Source organism: Colletotrichum aenigma (genome assembly GCF_013390185.1).
Source record: "Colletotrichum aenigma strain Cg56 chromosome Unknown KSG_Cg56_contig08, whole genome shotgun sequence".
Taxonomy (NCBI): domain Eukaryota; kingdom Fungi; phylum Ascomycota; class Sordariomycetes; order Glomerellales; family Glomerellaceae; genus Colletotrichum; species Colletotrichum aenigma.
Window position 1 is genome coordinate 1,887,649 of NW_023500914.1, and position 16,919 is coordinate 1,904,567.

At 52.0% G+C, this 16,919-nt stretch overlaps 5 protein-coding genes across 5 annotated transcripts; 4 read left to right on the plus strand and 1 right to left on the minus strand.

The window, feature by feature from the left end:
* Positions 1 to 984: 984 nt before the first annotated feature.
* On the minus strand, positions 985 to 2,250 carry CGCA056_v012045 (uncharacterized protein; the record flags this gene model as incomplete). The annotated part of the gene is made up of 3 exons (XM_037327289.1): positions 985 to 1,606; positions 1,657 to 1,976; positions 2,029 to 2,250. 3 exons carry the CDS (start codon positions 2,248 to 2,250, stop codon positions 985 to 987), a joined length of 1,164 nt encoding a protein of 387 aa, XP_037173768.1.
* A 3,368-nt stretch (positions 2,251 to 5,618) lies between these two features.
* CGCA056_v012046 (Chitin deacetylase) lies at positions 5,619 to 7,599 on the plus strand (the record flags this gene model as incomplete). The annotated part of the gene is made up of 2 exons (XM_037327290.1): positions 5,619 to 6,989; positions 7,042 to 7,599. 2 exons carry the CDS (start codon positions 5,619 to 5,621, stop codon positions 7,597 to 7,599), a joined length of 1,929 nt encoding a protein of 642 aa, XP_037173769.1.
* Positions 7,600 to 9,074: 1,475 nt separating this feature from the next.
* Positions 9,075 to 10,083, plus strand: rgxB-0 (Alpha-L-rhamnosidase rgxB; the record flags this gene model as incomplete). The annotated part of the gene is made up of 3 exons (XM_037327291.1): positions 9,075 to 9,651; positions 9,707 to 9,721; positions 9,776 to 10,083. 3 exons carry the CDS (start codon positions 9,075 to 9,077, stop codon positions 10,081 to 10,083), a joined length of 900 nt encoding a protein of 299 aa, XP_037173770.1.
* A 1,309-nt stretch (positions 10,084 to 11,392) lies between these two features.
* Positions 11,393 to 12,631, plus strand: CGCA056_v012048 (putative hydrolase; the record flags this gene model as incomplete). The annotated part of the gene is made up of 2 exons (XM_037327292.1): positions 11,393 to 11,995; positions 12,062 to 12,631. 2 exons carry the CDS (start codon positions 11,393 to 11,395, stop codon positions 12,629 to 12,631), a joined length of 1,173 nt encoding a protein of 390 aa, XP_037173777.1.
* Positions 12,632 to 14,373: 1,742 nt separating this feature from the next.
* Positions 14,374 to 16,282, plus strand: CGCA056_v012049 (Kelch repeat-containing protein; the record flags this gene model as incomplete). Its single annotated transcript, XM_037327293.1, has 3 exons — positions 14,374 to 14,578; positions 14,641 to 15,328; positions 15,382 to 16,282. 3 exons carry the CDS (start codon positions 14,374 to 14,376, stop codon positions 16,280 to 16,282), a joined length of 1,794 nt encoding a protein of 597 aa, XP_037173778.1.
* Between the last annotated feature and the right edge of the window lie 637 nt (positions 16,283 to 16,919).

Sequence of the window (16,919 nt, forward strand, 5' to 3'; positions counted from 1 at the left end):
GATAAGCGGAACAACTTTCCACGACAACGAATGCCAATGACGGTTGACGCGACCTCGTGGCTGCCCTGGCTTTAGCGACCGGGGGTAGCACCAAGCTGACGTTTAAGGTCTTTGATGATCATTCCCGAAATGGAAATATTGTCGCGACGCTAGCGCCGTGTGGGTCTTCCGCCGGGTGGAGCTCCCGAATCCCGTTTCCCAGCGGAGGGGCTTTGGCTCGCTAGGTAGGCGTATTCAACGGCCCGTTCAAGAATTCTTCCAGCCGAGTGCGATGTTTCTTGAATGAATAAGTTAGTATACAGAGGCTTAGACTTGATTTGGCGCTAGGAATATGCCATAAGCGGTTAAAATGTCGCGATGGACTGGTCCTGTCTTGCTCCCTCTTCCGTGGCTGAACGCAAGCGAGGCCAGTGACTGCGAATCGGTAGAAAACATGTCGAGGGCATCATTATGCTAAATGCCAGGAATTTTGAGGCGCAGTAAGCCTTGACAAGGCAGCCAGCAAGGCTCTAGGACTCCAGGAATGTTGTAGAGGAATGTCCACTTGAAACTTGGCGTTCGTAACACGGCGAGGCCATGAACTTCGCTTCGTATGTCTCATAAGTGACGATAAAATTTGCTACCGCTTGGAAAGGCAACGTATTCGTAAATGTGATGGCTGATGGCTGGTCCTGAGAAAGAGATTTACTGTTCCAAATAGGTCATCTGCTTTGCTATCAGGAGTCAAAGCCTTTTTTTTTCTTTGCTTCCTAGCTGAGCAAAAGCTTCTCGTAACACAAAGTAAAATTCGGTTGAGCTGAAAGAGAAAGCCGAGTTGAGAGTCACCCTGTTTGATGCCGAGATTGGATCAATTGGTACATGATTAATATTTGTGATTCGCAGGCTAGCGAAAAACAAAATAGACAAATCATGGATATTGAAAGAGGAGGTTGCTGGCAATGAGTTGCTCTTTTTCAAAAGGAAAATATCTAATCCTTGTAGTAGTTAACTCAGGGTGGACAGCCCGTCCGACAGCCCGTCTACCGACTGCTCGCTCCAATCAGCTGATAACTCCGCTGCATTGCCAAGCGTAGATGCTGATTCTTTTGGCTCCCATCGGACAAGAAGATGTTGCTTGTACTCATCTGCCGCATCAAAACCTCTGCTCTTGACGAGATCAAGAAACTTGAGCACCCGTTGCCTCTCTAGCTCTGTCTCCATCTCCCGCCCAACAAAGTCGGCGAAAGGTAGGTATAGGGCAAGATCAAGACCCAGTTGGCTGATCAGCATTTCTACATGCCCGAGAGCTGCCAAGGCTTGCTGATGAAGTGCTTCGGCGGGCATGACAGGCAGGTCGCACATTAGCGACTTCCACGCATTCTGCTGGAACATGTGAGATAGTCCGGTGAGAGCCCAGTGGTAGTATGGGCTGATACTGGCAGACGCTTGATCGTGTGGGCTCGAAGGTAGTTGCATGAGGTTTCCGATCATGCGGGACTGTAAGGCCGATACTTCGCACACAATGTTCAGACCTTGCACTTTCAAGTCGATAGACTCCCTCGATACCTCGTCCCCTTCCTTGAAAGAAAGACGCTGCTCCTCGGTTTTGGATGCCCAGGCAAGGGCCCTAATCACATGAGCAAGATGCTTAAAGCAACGACGGGAGTGTTAACCAACCTTGGCTGTAGATCTGCCCACTGCCACATGGCAGAAAGCATAGCATCTACCTTTCTGGAGTCCGGTGATGGTACCGAGCCTCCCGCAGCTTCGATGGTAAGGGGCAGGGCAGGCCATGGTTCGGGAGCAACCTGTGTCTCAACGGGCCGATCATTCTTCGCAATGCTCGAGAGGATGTCGAGGAACTTGAAAAGTCGGACCAGATCCTTTTCAAACGGCGTCCATGTTGAGACTGCTCGCCGTTTACTGTACGTATCGAGGAATTTGGATATCCTTCTGAGCCACATCTCAAATGTGCCAGGTGCCTCGCATAGCATGAGCTTTGGCAAGTTAGATTTCCGAACGACGTGAATCTGTCACTAATGGACTTACCTCCACAGCTGCAAGCAGAAGAGCGCTCATTAAGATCGCTGTGAACTTTGTAATCTCCGGTTTCTTCAGCTCCGCATCAATGATTGACTTTTGCCGCACCCACGTCTCCATAACGTTTCGTCTCTCTTTGGCGTTGATGCGCAGAATCTGAGGGTTTCGACAGGCATATAAGGCTCCAACGATGGACAGAGTGCGGCTAACGTTCTCATCTTCATGAGACATGGCCGTCACGGTAGCACTCCTCAGCACGGACGCTTGAGTGAGAGAGCCCATGGCCTGAAAGTAGGTGCTTATGTAGCGCCATGAGTCCTGGACCAAGACTCTTGGGACCCGTGAGAGTTCACGCTGGTTCACGAAATGGAAGCTTGACGACGCTGTCGAGGCCGCGCACTCGATGCCTCGTGTGACGCAACTTGAACACGGATGTGCTCCATTGCACTGGGAGTGTTAGCATCCTCTCGACTTCCGATCAATCAAAATACTCGACCGGCAGCTAACCTTGATATGCGACTTCTTGCAAGGGGCGCAACGGTGCCCGACGCGTCGCCGGTCAAGCTGCCCGCATGGCATCGGATCGGTCTAGTGGGGTCGTCAGGAACCGGGACTCGGCAAGATCGGAATATGGCATGACCACCGGACACGGAGTCCGGTCTCCGGAGATGCGATTGTCTGAGAGTTTTCGATAGCGACAGGCTGCAGGCAGTGGTTTGAACGAGAAACGTAATCACGGCTGGGCTATCCGCGGATACCGGAGGACATAAGGTCCGCTGTGTGGCGCAGGCATGATTACCTGAGACCTTTTAGTGGGCGTTAAAGAGGCTCGGTAGCGCTTCTTCTTCGCTGGATCAGGATGAGTAATTCAGCCCAGTTGCTTCCACGATTTATTCCAAGGATTTACCATAAGGCCCCCTTCAAGTTGTCTGTAAGTTGTAACTATCAATTCGGACCTCTATAAAAAGAATAGAGTTATTAGGAGCCCAGGTTATTACGTTTTTACTTTTGCAGTCAAGTTGCTGGGAGATTGTCATCTATGCTGATTTCAGCTGGCGCCAGCTGCACAGCAGAAAGCATCGCAATTCTCGCTCCGTGAAGTGTGCAGAGAATGATATTGGAAGAAAGCCTTACACCTGCCTACTCCAATGGCCACCAAGTATAAGCTTTTGCGAAGTAGCAACGTGTCTTATTAAATATCTTCGAATAATGCCCTCAGCATTCACGGCTCTTGGGCAGCGTTCAATCCAACCGGACCACCGTGCCGTGCGGCCTAGAAAATGTTCTAGACGCGAAACCCCCTACAAGCGCATCTCGGGCGGAAGTACTGTGCAGGAACGAATGCTGTTCAACGCCATTGCTGCTCTAGTTGTGCTGTGCCTCATGCGGGTAAGATTGGAAGTTCAGCCTCTTTCGTCAACTAATTCGTCGATACCGCCAGGATTCAGGGGGGCCAGCCTTCTGGCCGCCAAAGGCTGGCCCCCATGGTCTTGAAATCGCTCGTGGCAAAGTGATCCACGCATCGCAGGACTTCAAGGAACGATCTAATTCCTGATCCAGAAGCGAGCCGCACAGGTTTGAACAATGTTTGGCTCTTCAGCTATGATGCAGAATTCACATGGTTCTTATGTTGGCTTCACTGAAGGATTCCGGCCGTCTGGACGGACTCATCTGCCAAGCCAGTTGGTGCATTGAGCAGTTCAGTTTGCGCAGCCCAGCCCCACTTGACCGTGGTGTGAGACCCTATGCGCCAAGAAGGCGAGACAGATGCAGGACGACGCTAGCCAGGAGAGAGAAATGACATAAAGGGGCAACGAATCAACCAACGGTTGGGTGATGATTTCTTCTCCAGAGGCTTCTAAGGCTGAAATGAAAAAGCGAAGATATCTCAGCTGCGTCACCGCCTCTTCAAGACGATCCCGAGACTCTCGGAAGAGCGAAACCAACTCCTTCCAGAGTTTCAATACCAAAGTTCCAATACAACGTCTCGCTAGAGCTCTGCATGCGGGACAGCGCATTGCGCAGCAGCAATGACCACTTTTAAAAAGGCAGCCCGCTAACATAAACAAGGACTCCATGTCTTTGGGATTCTGGACTTCACGATCGGCCGCCTGTGCTGGCGGAGACGAACGCCTGGAGGCCCTGCGAATCGACTTGTTTGCTCCAACAAACAAGCAGCTAACCCCTGTCGAACCCCGAAGGCCTCGTTTTCGGCCAGCCCAGCAATCCCTGCAGGTGAACCATCGGCGATTTGTTGGTCATGTCTTGCAGCCCCTGATGACTGCTTCAGCTGTGCCTTTGGCGTGCGCCCGGAGTTGGCCCCCGCGAAATGATTTCGTGCTTTGGTTTACCGCAGTAGGATTTTCTGATAGAACCCCCGTAACCGAATCCTTCACATTGTACTCTGTATCCGTAATGTCGCCTACGTTGGAACTGTGTTCCAACATGACATGATCAGGAACAAACGCAATCAAAAACCTTCACGGTGAGGATCGCCGTCGCCGATATTGTGAAATATTGGATGAATCTCCAGCCCCAAAGGGGCGTCGCCATCAGCCCCGTTGTTTTAACCTCTGGACCACGAACGAGGCCATGGCTTTCATCTCTCGTAGATGGCGCGTGGAGGACTCCGCGCGCGGTGTCACAGGGGGCAGCCAGTCCGTCTCGCCTGAGCATCGGGCTGTTTGACTTGCCCGTTGGTGTTGCGGTAGGCGCATCTTGGTAGGAAGAGGCGGCGAAGTGCCGGACGGCTCGGGCGCTGCAAGCGTAGCATTAAGCTAGTTAATAAGGACCTAGAAGTGGGCGTTTTCCGAGTCATGCTCAACTCGATTGGCTGGATTGAGGCTCACCAAATTGACCAAGAACAACTTGAAAAGTCTAACCGGCGGAGACCAGAAAAACGTCGCACAACGACATGCCATCACCTGGGTTTCTTTAAAGAAGAGACCCGCCCTGATCTGGCATTGAGGGTCTTGGCAACTTCGTGCGGAGGAATGTTCCGTCTGTTCTGCGCCCGTCAACGCACCACGAGCTGCCAAGGTCGACATCGTCACCAACAGAAGGGACAATGTCTGCTTTCTATCCGCATCCCCTCTCCCCCAAGGTGCATGGACCAGCTATTCTCGGCGCTTGCATCTTATCTCCTGCACATGCAGCGAGACAGTGTGACATGGAGGTTTTGACCTTTCCATTTCCCAGCCAGCTGGGCAACTCTGCAGATGCCAAGCTGAGCTAGCTAGGTTTCTTTGCTTTTCCGCTGCCAGGCACAGCAGGCTGGATGCGCCTCGCGAGGGTTCCTGGGCATGACTCGGCCTTGTTTTGTCACTTGGGACTCCAATCCTTGGCTGTGAATCTTGGCAATTAAAACGGGATGAACGTGATGGAGGCGCTAACCTTCACTTTCACGCATCAGGGGGCCATGCAGACTTGGCAAAGTCGATGGGATATATGGGAGCACGCATGCCGCGACATCCAGTTTGGGATTCTCTCTTGTTCTTTACTAGTCAACTGTCAGTCGCTGTGTTGTTTGACAGAGTCATTCGTTATCTCAACCAAGTCATTCTTTATAATATCTAAATAGTCATTCTTTTTTACCAACCATGCATTACAAGACTGTTGCTGCCACGCTCCTCGTGGCCGGAGCTACTGCCTCCCCCTTCCGCCGCCAGACTTCAAACGAGACCTTCTGCGAGGAGGACGCCCCCGAGACGCAACCTACCACCTCTGTTCACTTCCCCAGCGCTCCTTTCCCCGTGAACACCACCGTTCCTGGTGTCCCTTCTCGTCCTGGCACTGGCGGCAACCCTGGATCTTACCCCGGAAAGCCTGTCAACCCGGGCATCGAGACTCCTTCCTACCCGGTTGTGCCTACCAACGCCGGCGAGACGCCCTCTTCTCCCAGCAAGGCCTCTACCGGCGGTGAGTCTTCCAACACCGGTTCCGGCTCCGGCTCCGGCTCCGGCTCTGGCTCTGGCTCTGGCTCTGGCTCTGGCTCTGGCTCTGGCTCTGGCTCTGGCTCTGGCTCTGGCTCTGGCTCTGGCTCTGGCTCTGGCAACTCTGGAAACAACGGCACTCCCTCCAAGGGCGGTGACTACCCCGTCAAGGGCCACGACACTCCCAGCAAGGGTGGAAACGCTTCTCCCTCTTACCCCGAGCAGCCCTCCGCTCCCGGTGTTTCTACTCCCTCCACCCCCGGCGGCACCGGCAAGCCTTCCAACCCCGGTGGCAACGGCGGCAACGTCCCTTCGTACCCGAGCAAGGCTGCTGAGGCGGCGTCTTCTGCTCCGTACATCCCCTTCCCCATGAACACTTCCACCCCCTCTGTTGCTCCGTCTTTCACCACCGTCCCCGGTGTTGCTCTCCCCACTGAGCCCATTGCCAGCGCTACCCTCCCCGTTGCGAGCAACAACGCTTCCGCCCCTATTCCTAGCTCTACTGCTCCTGCTACCACCATCCCCTACGGTGTTGCCATCACCAAGTGCACCGTTCCTGGTGACTTCGCTCTCACCTTCGACGATGGCCCGTTTACTTACACCAACCACGTCCTCGACCTCCTCGCTGAGGCTGGTGCCAAGGCCACCTTCTTCGTCAACGGCGAGAACTTCGGCAACATCAACGATGAGCAGGACGTCGTCAAGCGTATGATCGCCGACGGCCACCAGATTGGCTCTCACACCTACAGCCACCCTGACCTCGCCACCCTTGGCGATGCCGACATCATCCCTGAGATGACCACCCTCGAGGACGCTCTGATCAACATCATCGGAAAGTACCCCACGTACATGCGCCCTCCTTACTTCAGCTGGAACGACAACACCCTGTCTATCCTCAAGGCTCTTGAGTACCACGTCATCCACGCGGATGTCGACTCTCTCGACTACGCCAACAACGCCCCTCTCGGCAACCTTACCAGTGTTGGCATCTTCGAGGAGGGCCTCAAGAAGGGTGGCTCTATTGCCCTGGCCCACGAGGTAAGCATACTCACACACCACTCATCAACTTTCATCACTAACATCCCAATAGGTTCACCAGAACACCGCTGAGTACCTCGTCCCCGAGTTCCTGCGCATCATCAAGGAGAACAACCTGAACGCCGTCACCGTCGGTGAGTGCCTTGGCGACCCTGAGGCCAACTGGTACAAGACCAAGCGCACCTCTACCCCTACCGCCACCGCCTCCAAGATCGTTGTCTCCATCACCAGCACTGCTACCCCCACCGGTGTCATCGGCCCCGACGGTGCTTGCGGTGGCACTGAGGGCTACGTCTGCGAGGCTGGTGCCTGCTGCTCCGAGTACGGTTTCTGCGGTTCTTCCCAGGCTTACTGCGGAACCGGCTGCCAGCCCCTCTTCGGTGTCTGCGGCGCCGCTGCCCCTGCTCCCTCCGGCTCCGTCACCACCACTGCCAGCGCTCCCGCTGCCACCCAGACCGGAACTGGTGGCGTCAGCCCTGACAGCTCCTGCGGTGGTGCCAACGCCTACACCTGCCCCGAGAGCACTTGCTGCTCTGAGTACGGCTTCTGCGGCACCACTACTGCCCACTGCGGTACTGGCTGCCAGCCCCTTTTCGGCACTTGCTCTTAAGTGGCTGAGACTGGAGAGTTCGCGGGTGTACCGTTCACGACGCCAGGGTGATATGGCTTGGGTTTAAAATTTCCTATATATATCCTGTAGAGTGTGTATAGAGTTAATAGAGTGTACTTACTTCACCAGTGATATAGCCTCCCAGCCAATCCAAGTCTATACCTCAAACGACCTGTTGAGTGGTAGTGAATGCTACTGTGAAATGTGACCTGAAACAGACGAGAAACATGATCGCGAAGAAGCCTGTAAAACGTATGATGGGATTGTTAAAGAAGGTGTGGGCCGTTCAACTGTGAATAGGATCCAGGTGCTTCGACGAAAGTACACATGAGCTTGCGCTGGAGTCCGCACTCATGGGCGAAAGGGCCGGGCTCAAGGCGCCGACAGATTGTTCGTTCATAGACTTTGTCGTGGACTTTCACTGCCCATGCTGCCCAGCCATGCCAAGTTCCCCAAGCCACGGCCGTGGATGTCGGGCAGCTTAGTTGAAAACCCCGCAATTAGGCGAAAGTTGCCTTGGCCACCGATCGGGACCATCCGATTACCACACTACTCCAAATGGTCTGGGTGCCGCTATCCGTAGAAGACGAAGAAAAGAGGAATGCCGGTGGGATCATCGTTATCAGGGTCGTAAGGGAAAAGACCGGGCAAATGGGACATCTCCTCAATCCTAATCCGGATTTGTCAACGGACATCGGGCTGGCTTCTGTGCTTGATTTATACCGAACCTCCTGAATTCCACCACTCAGCAATCATTATTCATCGCGTGCGTCAATTGGCATGCAAAACCGTACGCCATTGTTATCCCATAGTCCAAGACATCACTACAACGCTTCGCGAAAAACAATGACGAGACTTCATTCCTTTCGCATGGAGATCTCCCGAAGTGATTGGACGGCGCGATGTTGTATTGACTATCACCGAGAACAACTAGATAAATATGAGTTCTCTCTGGCCAAGAATCAATTCTTATAGTACATGCCATTATCTTGACATCTTCAGAAATGTCTCAGCTCCTCAAACTTCCTTTCCTTACGTGTCTCATATGGAGCTTACTGGCTGTGGCAGACCTGACCACGCATGACGTCGGCCCTCGAGCTATTTACACCTGCACAGTTCCCGCGAACAATAATGGCACCGACGATTCACCAGCCATCTTAGCCGCATTCAAAGAATGCCGCAAGGGCCGTCGAATTGTGTTTTCGAATACGACATATCACGTCAATCAAATGATGACAACCACGGACTTGGAAGATACCCAAATTGAGATACACGGCACTTTGCTAGTAGAGTCCCTCACATCGTCATCTCCATAGTCTTCGTGTAGCTGACAAGCAGCTGAAAGTGGAGCAACGACACCGACTACTGGTTGAGCCACCCTCAACCGACTGGTTTCCAAAATGGTTCTGCAGCTTGGTTCCTAGGCGGCAAGAATGTCACTGTAGATGGTTTCGGCTATGGAACTTTGGACGGCAATGGCCAAGTCTGGCAAGTGGTTTACCCGCAGCTCAATAATGTGCAATCAGACTAATGAGCGTTCTAGGTATAACTTAGTCAAAGGCCAGTCGAACTACCCAGATCGTCCTCACGCTTTGGCCATTTGGGAAGCCACAGACATGACGGTTCGCAACCTTCGAATGGTTCAGAGTCAAATGTGGACCATGACGATCATGTGGTCAAAGAACGTCCTCTTTGATGGCATCTACATTAACAGTACATCTAGCAATGGCTACCCTGCCAGGAACACCGACGGAGCAGACACGATCAACTCGGATCATATCACGTTTCGCAACATGTACATTCGCAATGGTGACGATGCTATTGCCCTGAAGGGTAATTCCACCAACATCTTGATTGAGGATTCGACCCTAGACCGCTCCCTTGGAATCGCATTTGGAAGTCTTGGGCAGTACAAGGGCGTATTCGAAAGAGTTGAGAATGTTACCGTCCGTCGGATCAAAGGGTTCAAGACTCGATATGGTGCCTATGTCAAGACTTGGACTGGCGATCAGGTGTCATACCCACCTAACGGTGGCGGTGGAGGTATCGGGTGTAAGTCTTTTCACCCCCTCAAAGTACGTCGGGGACTGACATGAATCTTCAACAGACCTTCGAAATGCAAGTGAGTGTTCAAACTTCCGTATGATTGAGGCTTGAGATGCTGATATCTCTATAGCATTAAGTGACTTCAACTTGACTCAGATACAGCAAGTGCCATTTGTCATCGGCCAATGCACAAGCTACAGCGGTGAAAAAGGAGACTGTGAGAGCAGCACGTTCAAGATATCCAATATGACGATTCGCGGCTGGGTCGGAGATGGAGCATCAAGTTACGTCGCAGATATGGATTGCAGCAAAGCGGCTGGGGGCTGTGACAATATCACCATCGAAAATGTTGGCTTGACCAACACCACCACGGGCGATGCCGTTGCGAAATATCGATGTAGAGACGTCACCTCAGTACAAGGTTTCACTTGCACCTGAGCTCGCAACAATAATATGTACATATTAGTCATCCCCACCAACAACTTCTCCTTGAGAACTTTTCTGCCCATTCCTGCTAGCCGGCCTTGATTCAATACCTATCATGTCCTCTGCTCCTGATTATCATAGTCATAATAAGGGAGAAAAGAGTTTCAATTAAACGAATTTCAACAGATAGTAAGGATGAAGGGAATAAAGAGCCAGGTGCGGATCGTGCAATGCCTGACTATCAAATACGTTTCACTCCGAACTTCAAGCCTGCACCGTAGCAATGTTTGCTCAAAATCGGTCAACCGCATAACATGTATACGGTGAAAGGGATTCAATCTAGATTCCGTGACTTTCTTAGTCAATCTTTACATTTGTTCACATATGCCGTAGAACTCCCTCGCGTTTTCATCGCCCTCGTGACAAGACGCGAAAAGCGAAGCCACACTAACACGTGACGCAAAGTCGAGAAACTTGATACGAGGTTTCACAACATTGGCTAGGTGGGGCATAATAGATGTAATGTTCATCCGACAGAGCCTTGCTATGGCGCCATTCCGTCATCCAGACCCCTGAGCCTGGGCAGCCCATAAACCAGCATCAACCAATAATTCATCCGCGACAACTGCGTAATAGCCTATTAGTCCTCAAGGGTACCTTTGCCGTAGGATCCGAAGACGCGGCAGCATCTACGCGTTGCTGCGGCTCAGCTCGCAGTCAGCAGCCACACGTGGTGATGGCGCGACAATCGGCCAGTGAAGTTTACCCTTAAATCCAAACCAGTTGCGATTGGCCTGTCAAATTACTGCACAGTCGGATGTTGCGAAGTAGTCATACGGCACAGATGTTCGTGATGCTGTAATGGAAACTGGTATTAAGACTTCTTTTCATCGTTACCACATCAACGACACTCATCAGGTGTTTAGCGGTGGCTTGCTGCACGCAAGACATGAAAGAATGCCGTCAGACCGTACATAAAAATATGAAACTAATGCTTAGAATAAAACCTCGCAAGACCAACAAGGCCTTCACATGACAGACCAATTTCATTTTATTCTATAATCGAATTCAAATTATACGATGAAGAATATATTGAGATGAAATTTTACACCCCTCTCGTTGGAGCATTCGTGGCCCTCGGCCAGACTGCCTCTGATGCCAATTTAAATTCTATGCAGTTCAGCTGGGTTTTACAGTAACCCCACCTTCGAAAACTCTGAAGTATTACGATTGTTACGAAGGCTTCCAATGCGCTCGATTGCAAGTCCCGCTTGAGTGGTCCAATCCGAATCTGAAGACAAATACGACTGTTGCTGTCGCCATGATAAAACTCCCGGCCACGGTTTCAGAGGACGACGCAACGTTTGGTGGCAGTGTCTTGATCAGTCCCGGAGGCCCCGGAGATTCTGGTACAGACTTGCTTCTTCGTTCGGGAAGCCGTTTCCAGAGCCTTCTGGCGGGCGAACGCAACTATGAAATCATCGGCTTCGATCCCCGGGGTGTCAATTTGAGCACACCACATGGCGATTGCCACAAAGGCGACGAAATCTCTCGGAAGCTGGACCAAGAGCGCAACACAGGTCTCAACCCTATCACGGAGGATTTCAATGCCCTCAATTATCACTATGCATCGGCTTTGGGGAAAAGTGAACTTTGTGAGGTTGATGGTGTCGATAGTATCTGGGGTTACCTCAATACCGCCTCGGTTGCCAGAGATGTGATTGAGATTATTGACCGAATCGATGACCTTCGCTGGCGGAATCGCAACTCAACAAAACCGGCGAATGCTCCAAAGCCTAGACTACAGTACATTGGCATATCATACGGATCCTTTCTGGGAAACACATTGGCTTCTATGTTCCCCGAGCGGGTGGGAAGAATTATGGTTGACGGAATCGTGAATGCCGAGGACTACACCAACGTTGTGAGTTACTCAGTCCCCACAGACGTCTAAGGCTATGTAATATATGAACTAACCCTTTTTCTGAAGACTTGGCAGAAGAATCTGAATGATGCGGAAGCCGTTCTCGATTATTTTTACCAAGTCTGCTTTGACTCTAGAGAGGGCTGTCCAATCCGACTATCATCAGACAAGGAAGCTGCCGATATCAAGAGCCGCGTTGAGGCTTTTCTTAACACTCTAGACATCCGTCCAATTCCAGTGGCACACGGCGGAAAAGTTGATTTGATTACATCGCCTACTGTTCGGCTTCTAATCTTAACTCTGATTTACCAACCTGTCAAATTTGAGTTACTTGCCCTTGGTCTCGGAGCCCTTATCACCGGCGAATACATTTCGTTTCTTGAGATGCTATCGGCGGACGCCCCTGATACCACTTGTGGTGGTTCCGCGTCCCACAACGAGGCGCCTCCCTATACCTGGTACGAAGACGTAGCATACGGTGTCGTTTGCAGCGACGCAGTTGACGGCGTGGCTTATCGCAACCTCTCCGTTTCCGATGAACTGGTGCATATAATCGATAGACAAGCCCCAACAACCGGCGTTGTATGGGGTGGTCGTGTCATCGCCTGCGCCGGCCGCAAGATTCGGCCGCCATGACCCATTTGCCTTCACTGGACCCTTTGGTAGTCCGGCGGTCAATGTCAGCGACCCGAACACCCCTGAAGCCCCTTTGCTCATTATTTCTTCGCGTTTCGATTCCGCCACGCCTGTGGCCAATGCATTCACCTTACAGAAACAACATGTGGGCTCGGGTGTTGTAATTCAGGAATCAACGGGCCACGGTGTAACTGGGGCGGGAATAAACTCATGCACGGCGAATATTATCCGGGAATTTTTCTTGAGTGGAAAAGTGCCCCTGAATTTGACAATATGTCAAGCAGAATGCATTCCGACCATTCCCGCGGAGAGAAGCAATTGCTGAGCCCCTTTGTGGTAAGTGCCCAGGAAAGGGCAGCGATACCATGGGTTTTTCTTCTTCAATGGCTCCGTATCAAATGTATCATATAGGCCTTACTGGAACCAACACAATTGCTCGAGTTCCGCCGATGAGGATAGTGCAGTCATTTGTGCAATGTGCCAGCGAGAACTAAGTCAGGGCCAGCCTCTCCATCCCAAAGAATGATCCTTTCTTTTCGCGACTGAGCGGAATGGCCGAAGAGGCTAAGGCCTTATATGGTCGCTGTCTATTCATGACAGTCCAGATAATGCCGCCATATTATGCCTCACTGGTGGCGTTAGGCATACCTTTAGTAGGAGCTGTTTGCTCTCCCCCATTCCTCCAGGCCACTTGTTGATGCCATGCATCCAATCAAGTCAATAATGTGGCGGGTCATTGACTGTCGTGATGATCGCCTGGATAAGGAATAGGAGGTTACGGCGATGGCCCCCCTCCTATTGACTTTAGTCCAACAACCACTGCCTAGCCAAAGCCTGGTCACTTTGGATGTTTTCCCAGTGGCTACTGAATGTTGGTGACTAGCGCCGTGGCATCCTGCAGGATTCAAGCCTGTCAGACGGACTTCTGCCGTCTTACCTCGCAGGTTTTGTTGGCCATTCGGAATCTCATGCATGGCTCGGGTGGAAAGGGAAGAATGCTAGACTAGGGGCCCCCGTATACCGGAGGATGCAGATTTCAGCCCCCGCTTCGCACAGCTAGGTGTGCCGTGTAGAGTTGTCGCTGTACCTGGACTCGCAAGATTGCGCTAGAGAGTGAGGAGAGGGAGGAACGCATACAAATTCACGAGATTGATACCCATCTAAGCAATGAGATATAGTTGCTAAGAAACACACCTACCGGTTGTCTGGTACGGACACGATCGATTCCCCATCAGCTGTGTGTTACGTAGTCGGCTTCGAACAGGGCGAGCAGGCTGTTCAATGTGTCAAAACAGAGAATGGCTCCACGGCCTCCGCTTTGTATTTTGCCACACTTCGTTTCAAGTTACACCAGTCTGGATACATGCCGGTCTGGCGCAGTAAGCGTAGCTATCTGCTAGGACTGCGGCTGACAGCGTCCGCAACGGGATTCGCCAGCTGAGCGAGGTTCTACCATGCCAACAGAGAACGCTGCTGGGTGGAAACCTGTGCTTGGGCAAGTTGGACCATTCGGGTCGCTCACTTCAGGCCGCCTGAGGGGTTATGCAAGCCATGTCACTCATTAAGATTACGTGCGGCGAGTCCTCGTTATCAAGAATCAGAGGGGATGCTCACCTGCAGTTCGGCCTGTCTTGTGCAGAATTTGCACTTATTTAAGGTCTGGCGATCCACTCATCAACTGAGACACTAGTAACGGAGCGATTTCCGAATGAGACCTGTTGTTGAATTTTGAATGCGACATCATGAACCTCCTATCGTCAGCATCACGAGAGATTTTGCTGCTACTCGCATGGTGCATTATTGGGACTTCAGTTGCGCAAAATGACCCTGTCCGGGACTTCTGTCGGAGATGGGGGCACCAGTCGGCGGTCGTGGACCGTAAGTTATACATTGACGGGGGCCTGATCAACTACAAACCCTTCTCGTCATCATCTCGAAATTTCAGCAGTAGGTTTCTGCGCCTTCACCCCGCTTCAGAGTTGATTGAACAAGTTATAACAAGAAATCAGATACCGTCCTCGCATACAATGACCTCGACGACGTGCCTTCAACGCTCGGAATGCCCCAGTTCCACGACGGCCTTTCGAAGAACACGACGATACCGAGCGTAAGCGGCGGCATTCTATGGGAAGACTCGGTGAACAAGCGGCTGTTCCTTTACGGGGGTGAATACTTCGAGGATCCACCGGCCGCCTTCGTTCTCTACAGCTACGATATCCTCTATAACAATTGGGCGCCACTTGGGTCTCCCACTGGCGCTGGAAATGCCAATGCAGGTAGTTATGGTGCCGGAGTCTCGATCTCATCGAGGGGAGAGGCATATTACTACGGCGGATGGCAGAGCAACGCTTCTGTGCCAGGATGGACAGGTCCGCCGAAGGCCCTGAGCAGACTTATCAAATACGACATGGACAAGAACTCCTGGAATAGCGTCGCGGGCCCCGACAACGTCGGCAGGGCAGAAGGCGTGATGGTCTTCATCCCAATTGGAGATGCTGGAATGCTGGTCTACTTCGGTGGCAGTCAAGACCTGGACGGCAATGGGACCCTGACACCACAACCCATGGATGAGATCTTTCTGTACGACGTCGCGAATACGAAGTGGTACACACAGAAAACTTCCGGTCGTACTCCCGAAATACGGAGGCGTTTCTGTGGCGGTGCGACCTGGGCCCAAGACCAGTCCAGCTACAACATGTAAGTCCGTACTTTCAGGAAGGCTATTGGAGCCAAAACTGACCTCATCCCAGTTACATCTTCGGCGGCGCAGGTTTCCCTCCGGACACTACGGGATACGACGATATCTACATCCTCACCATCCCCAGCTTTCAGTGGATCCGAGGTCCGTACCCGGCCAACAGCAACGTCACGGGGGAATTCCCCAAAAGCATGATGAGCTGCAACGTGGTCGACAACTCACAGATGCTTGTCATTGGCGGTTCCTATTCCAACGATACGACGTACTCATGCGATGCTGACAATGTATGGGGCACACACAACATGAACCTAGGTCAAGATAATGACGAGAATGCTATCTGGTTACGTTACCTGCCCAGTCTGACCACCTATGCCGTGCCTACCGACATTCTGACGGCCGTGGGTGGCCGTGATGGCGGCGGCGCGACACGAACGGCGCCGACAAGCGGCTTCGACGCCCCAGACCTCTCCGTCCTCATGACACGCAAGGCGACGCCGGCAACTAGAACGCCAACGCGCCCCATCAGCCTCGCTACCTCGTCTTCGTCAAACTCTAGTATCCCATCCTCTGGGCTGAGCAAAGGGGCCATAGCAGGCATTGCTGTTGGTTGCGGCGTGGCTCTCCTACTAGTGTTGACTGGTTGTTTTTGTTTCATCCGTCGCCGGCGGGCGTATTCCAGGGAAAGACACGCCTCAGCACTGGCTCCAGGGGCAGGGATGTCAATGGCATATCACCATGGTCAAGCCCATCAGGGGCCGATGTACGGCGGCTGGGGCAGTACGCAGGTGTCCTCGCCGACGGTGACAGCTACCTCGCCTGCGATTCCGCCTGCTGAGCTTGGGAATGGAGCTGAGCTGCAGTACCCCAATCACAGCATTAGTCCTACGAGCGGCAAACACGACGTTGCCTACGGAGGACCATCGCCCGCGATGCCCAATGAGAGGGCATCTTAGATCTTCAGAGTAGACTGCTAAGAACGAAGTCCTGATTAATTTTCATACTTCCTGTGTCTTTGACAAAATATTCGCTCGGAAATTGCAAATCGACACGGCATGGAACCATTTGAACTCGAAGTTTCTGTTGCTTTCACTTCCAATCGACAATTGATAAACTTTATCGAGACATGAGGCCTCGCTTTCCGACCGCCGCGAATTCAAAGACCTCCAGAAAGTGCTAATGTATGGATTCTTTGTGGATGTTGCAGAGCCTGTGATGCTCGAAAAGGATGGCAGAATATCGGTAGATGTGCCATGCACTGTATCAAATCTATAGTAACCAAGGTATTCTTCGTTCAACCCCTTTCCTCGATCCACATCGATCGGGATACGAAAGCAACGGCGATTTCGCTATCTGGCCCGATTGGGACCGAAAGAACAGACAAGGCCAATAAGGGCAATAGAAACAATAGAAATGACGATCCGGATAGTAGCGATAATAAAGATGATTATTTCTCCGGCATTGTGTTACATGTACATGAGTCAATGGGTTGAAGAAACGACTTCGATTGAGTGAGAAGATTGATTGGGATGTTCCAAACTCTTCAATCTCGCAGTACGTCTGTATGTTCTGCAGGCTTCCTTGAATAATGGA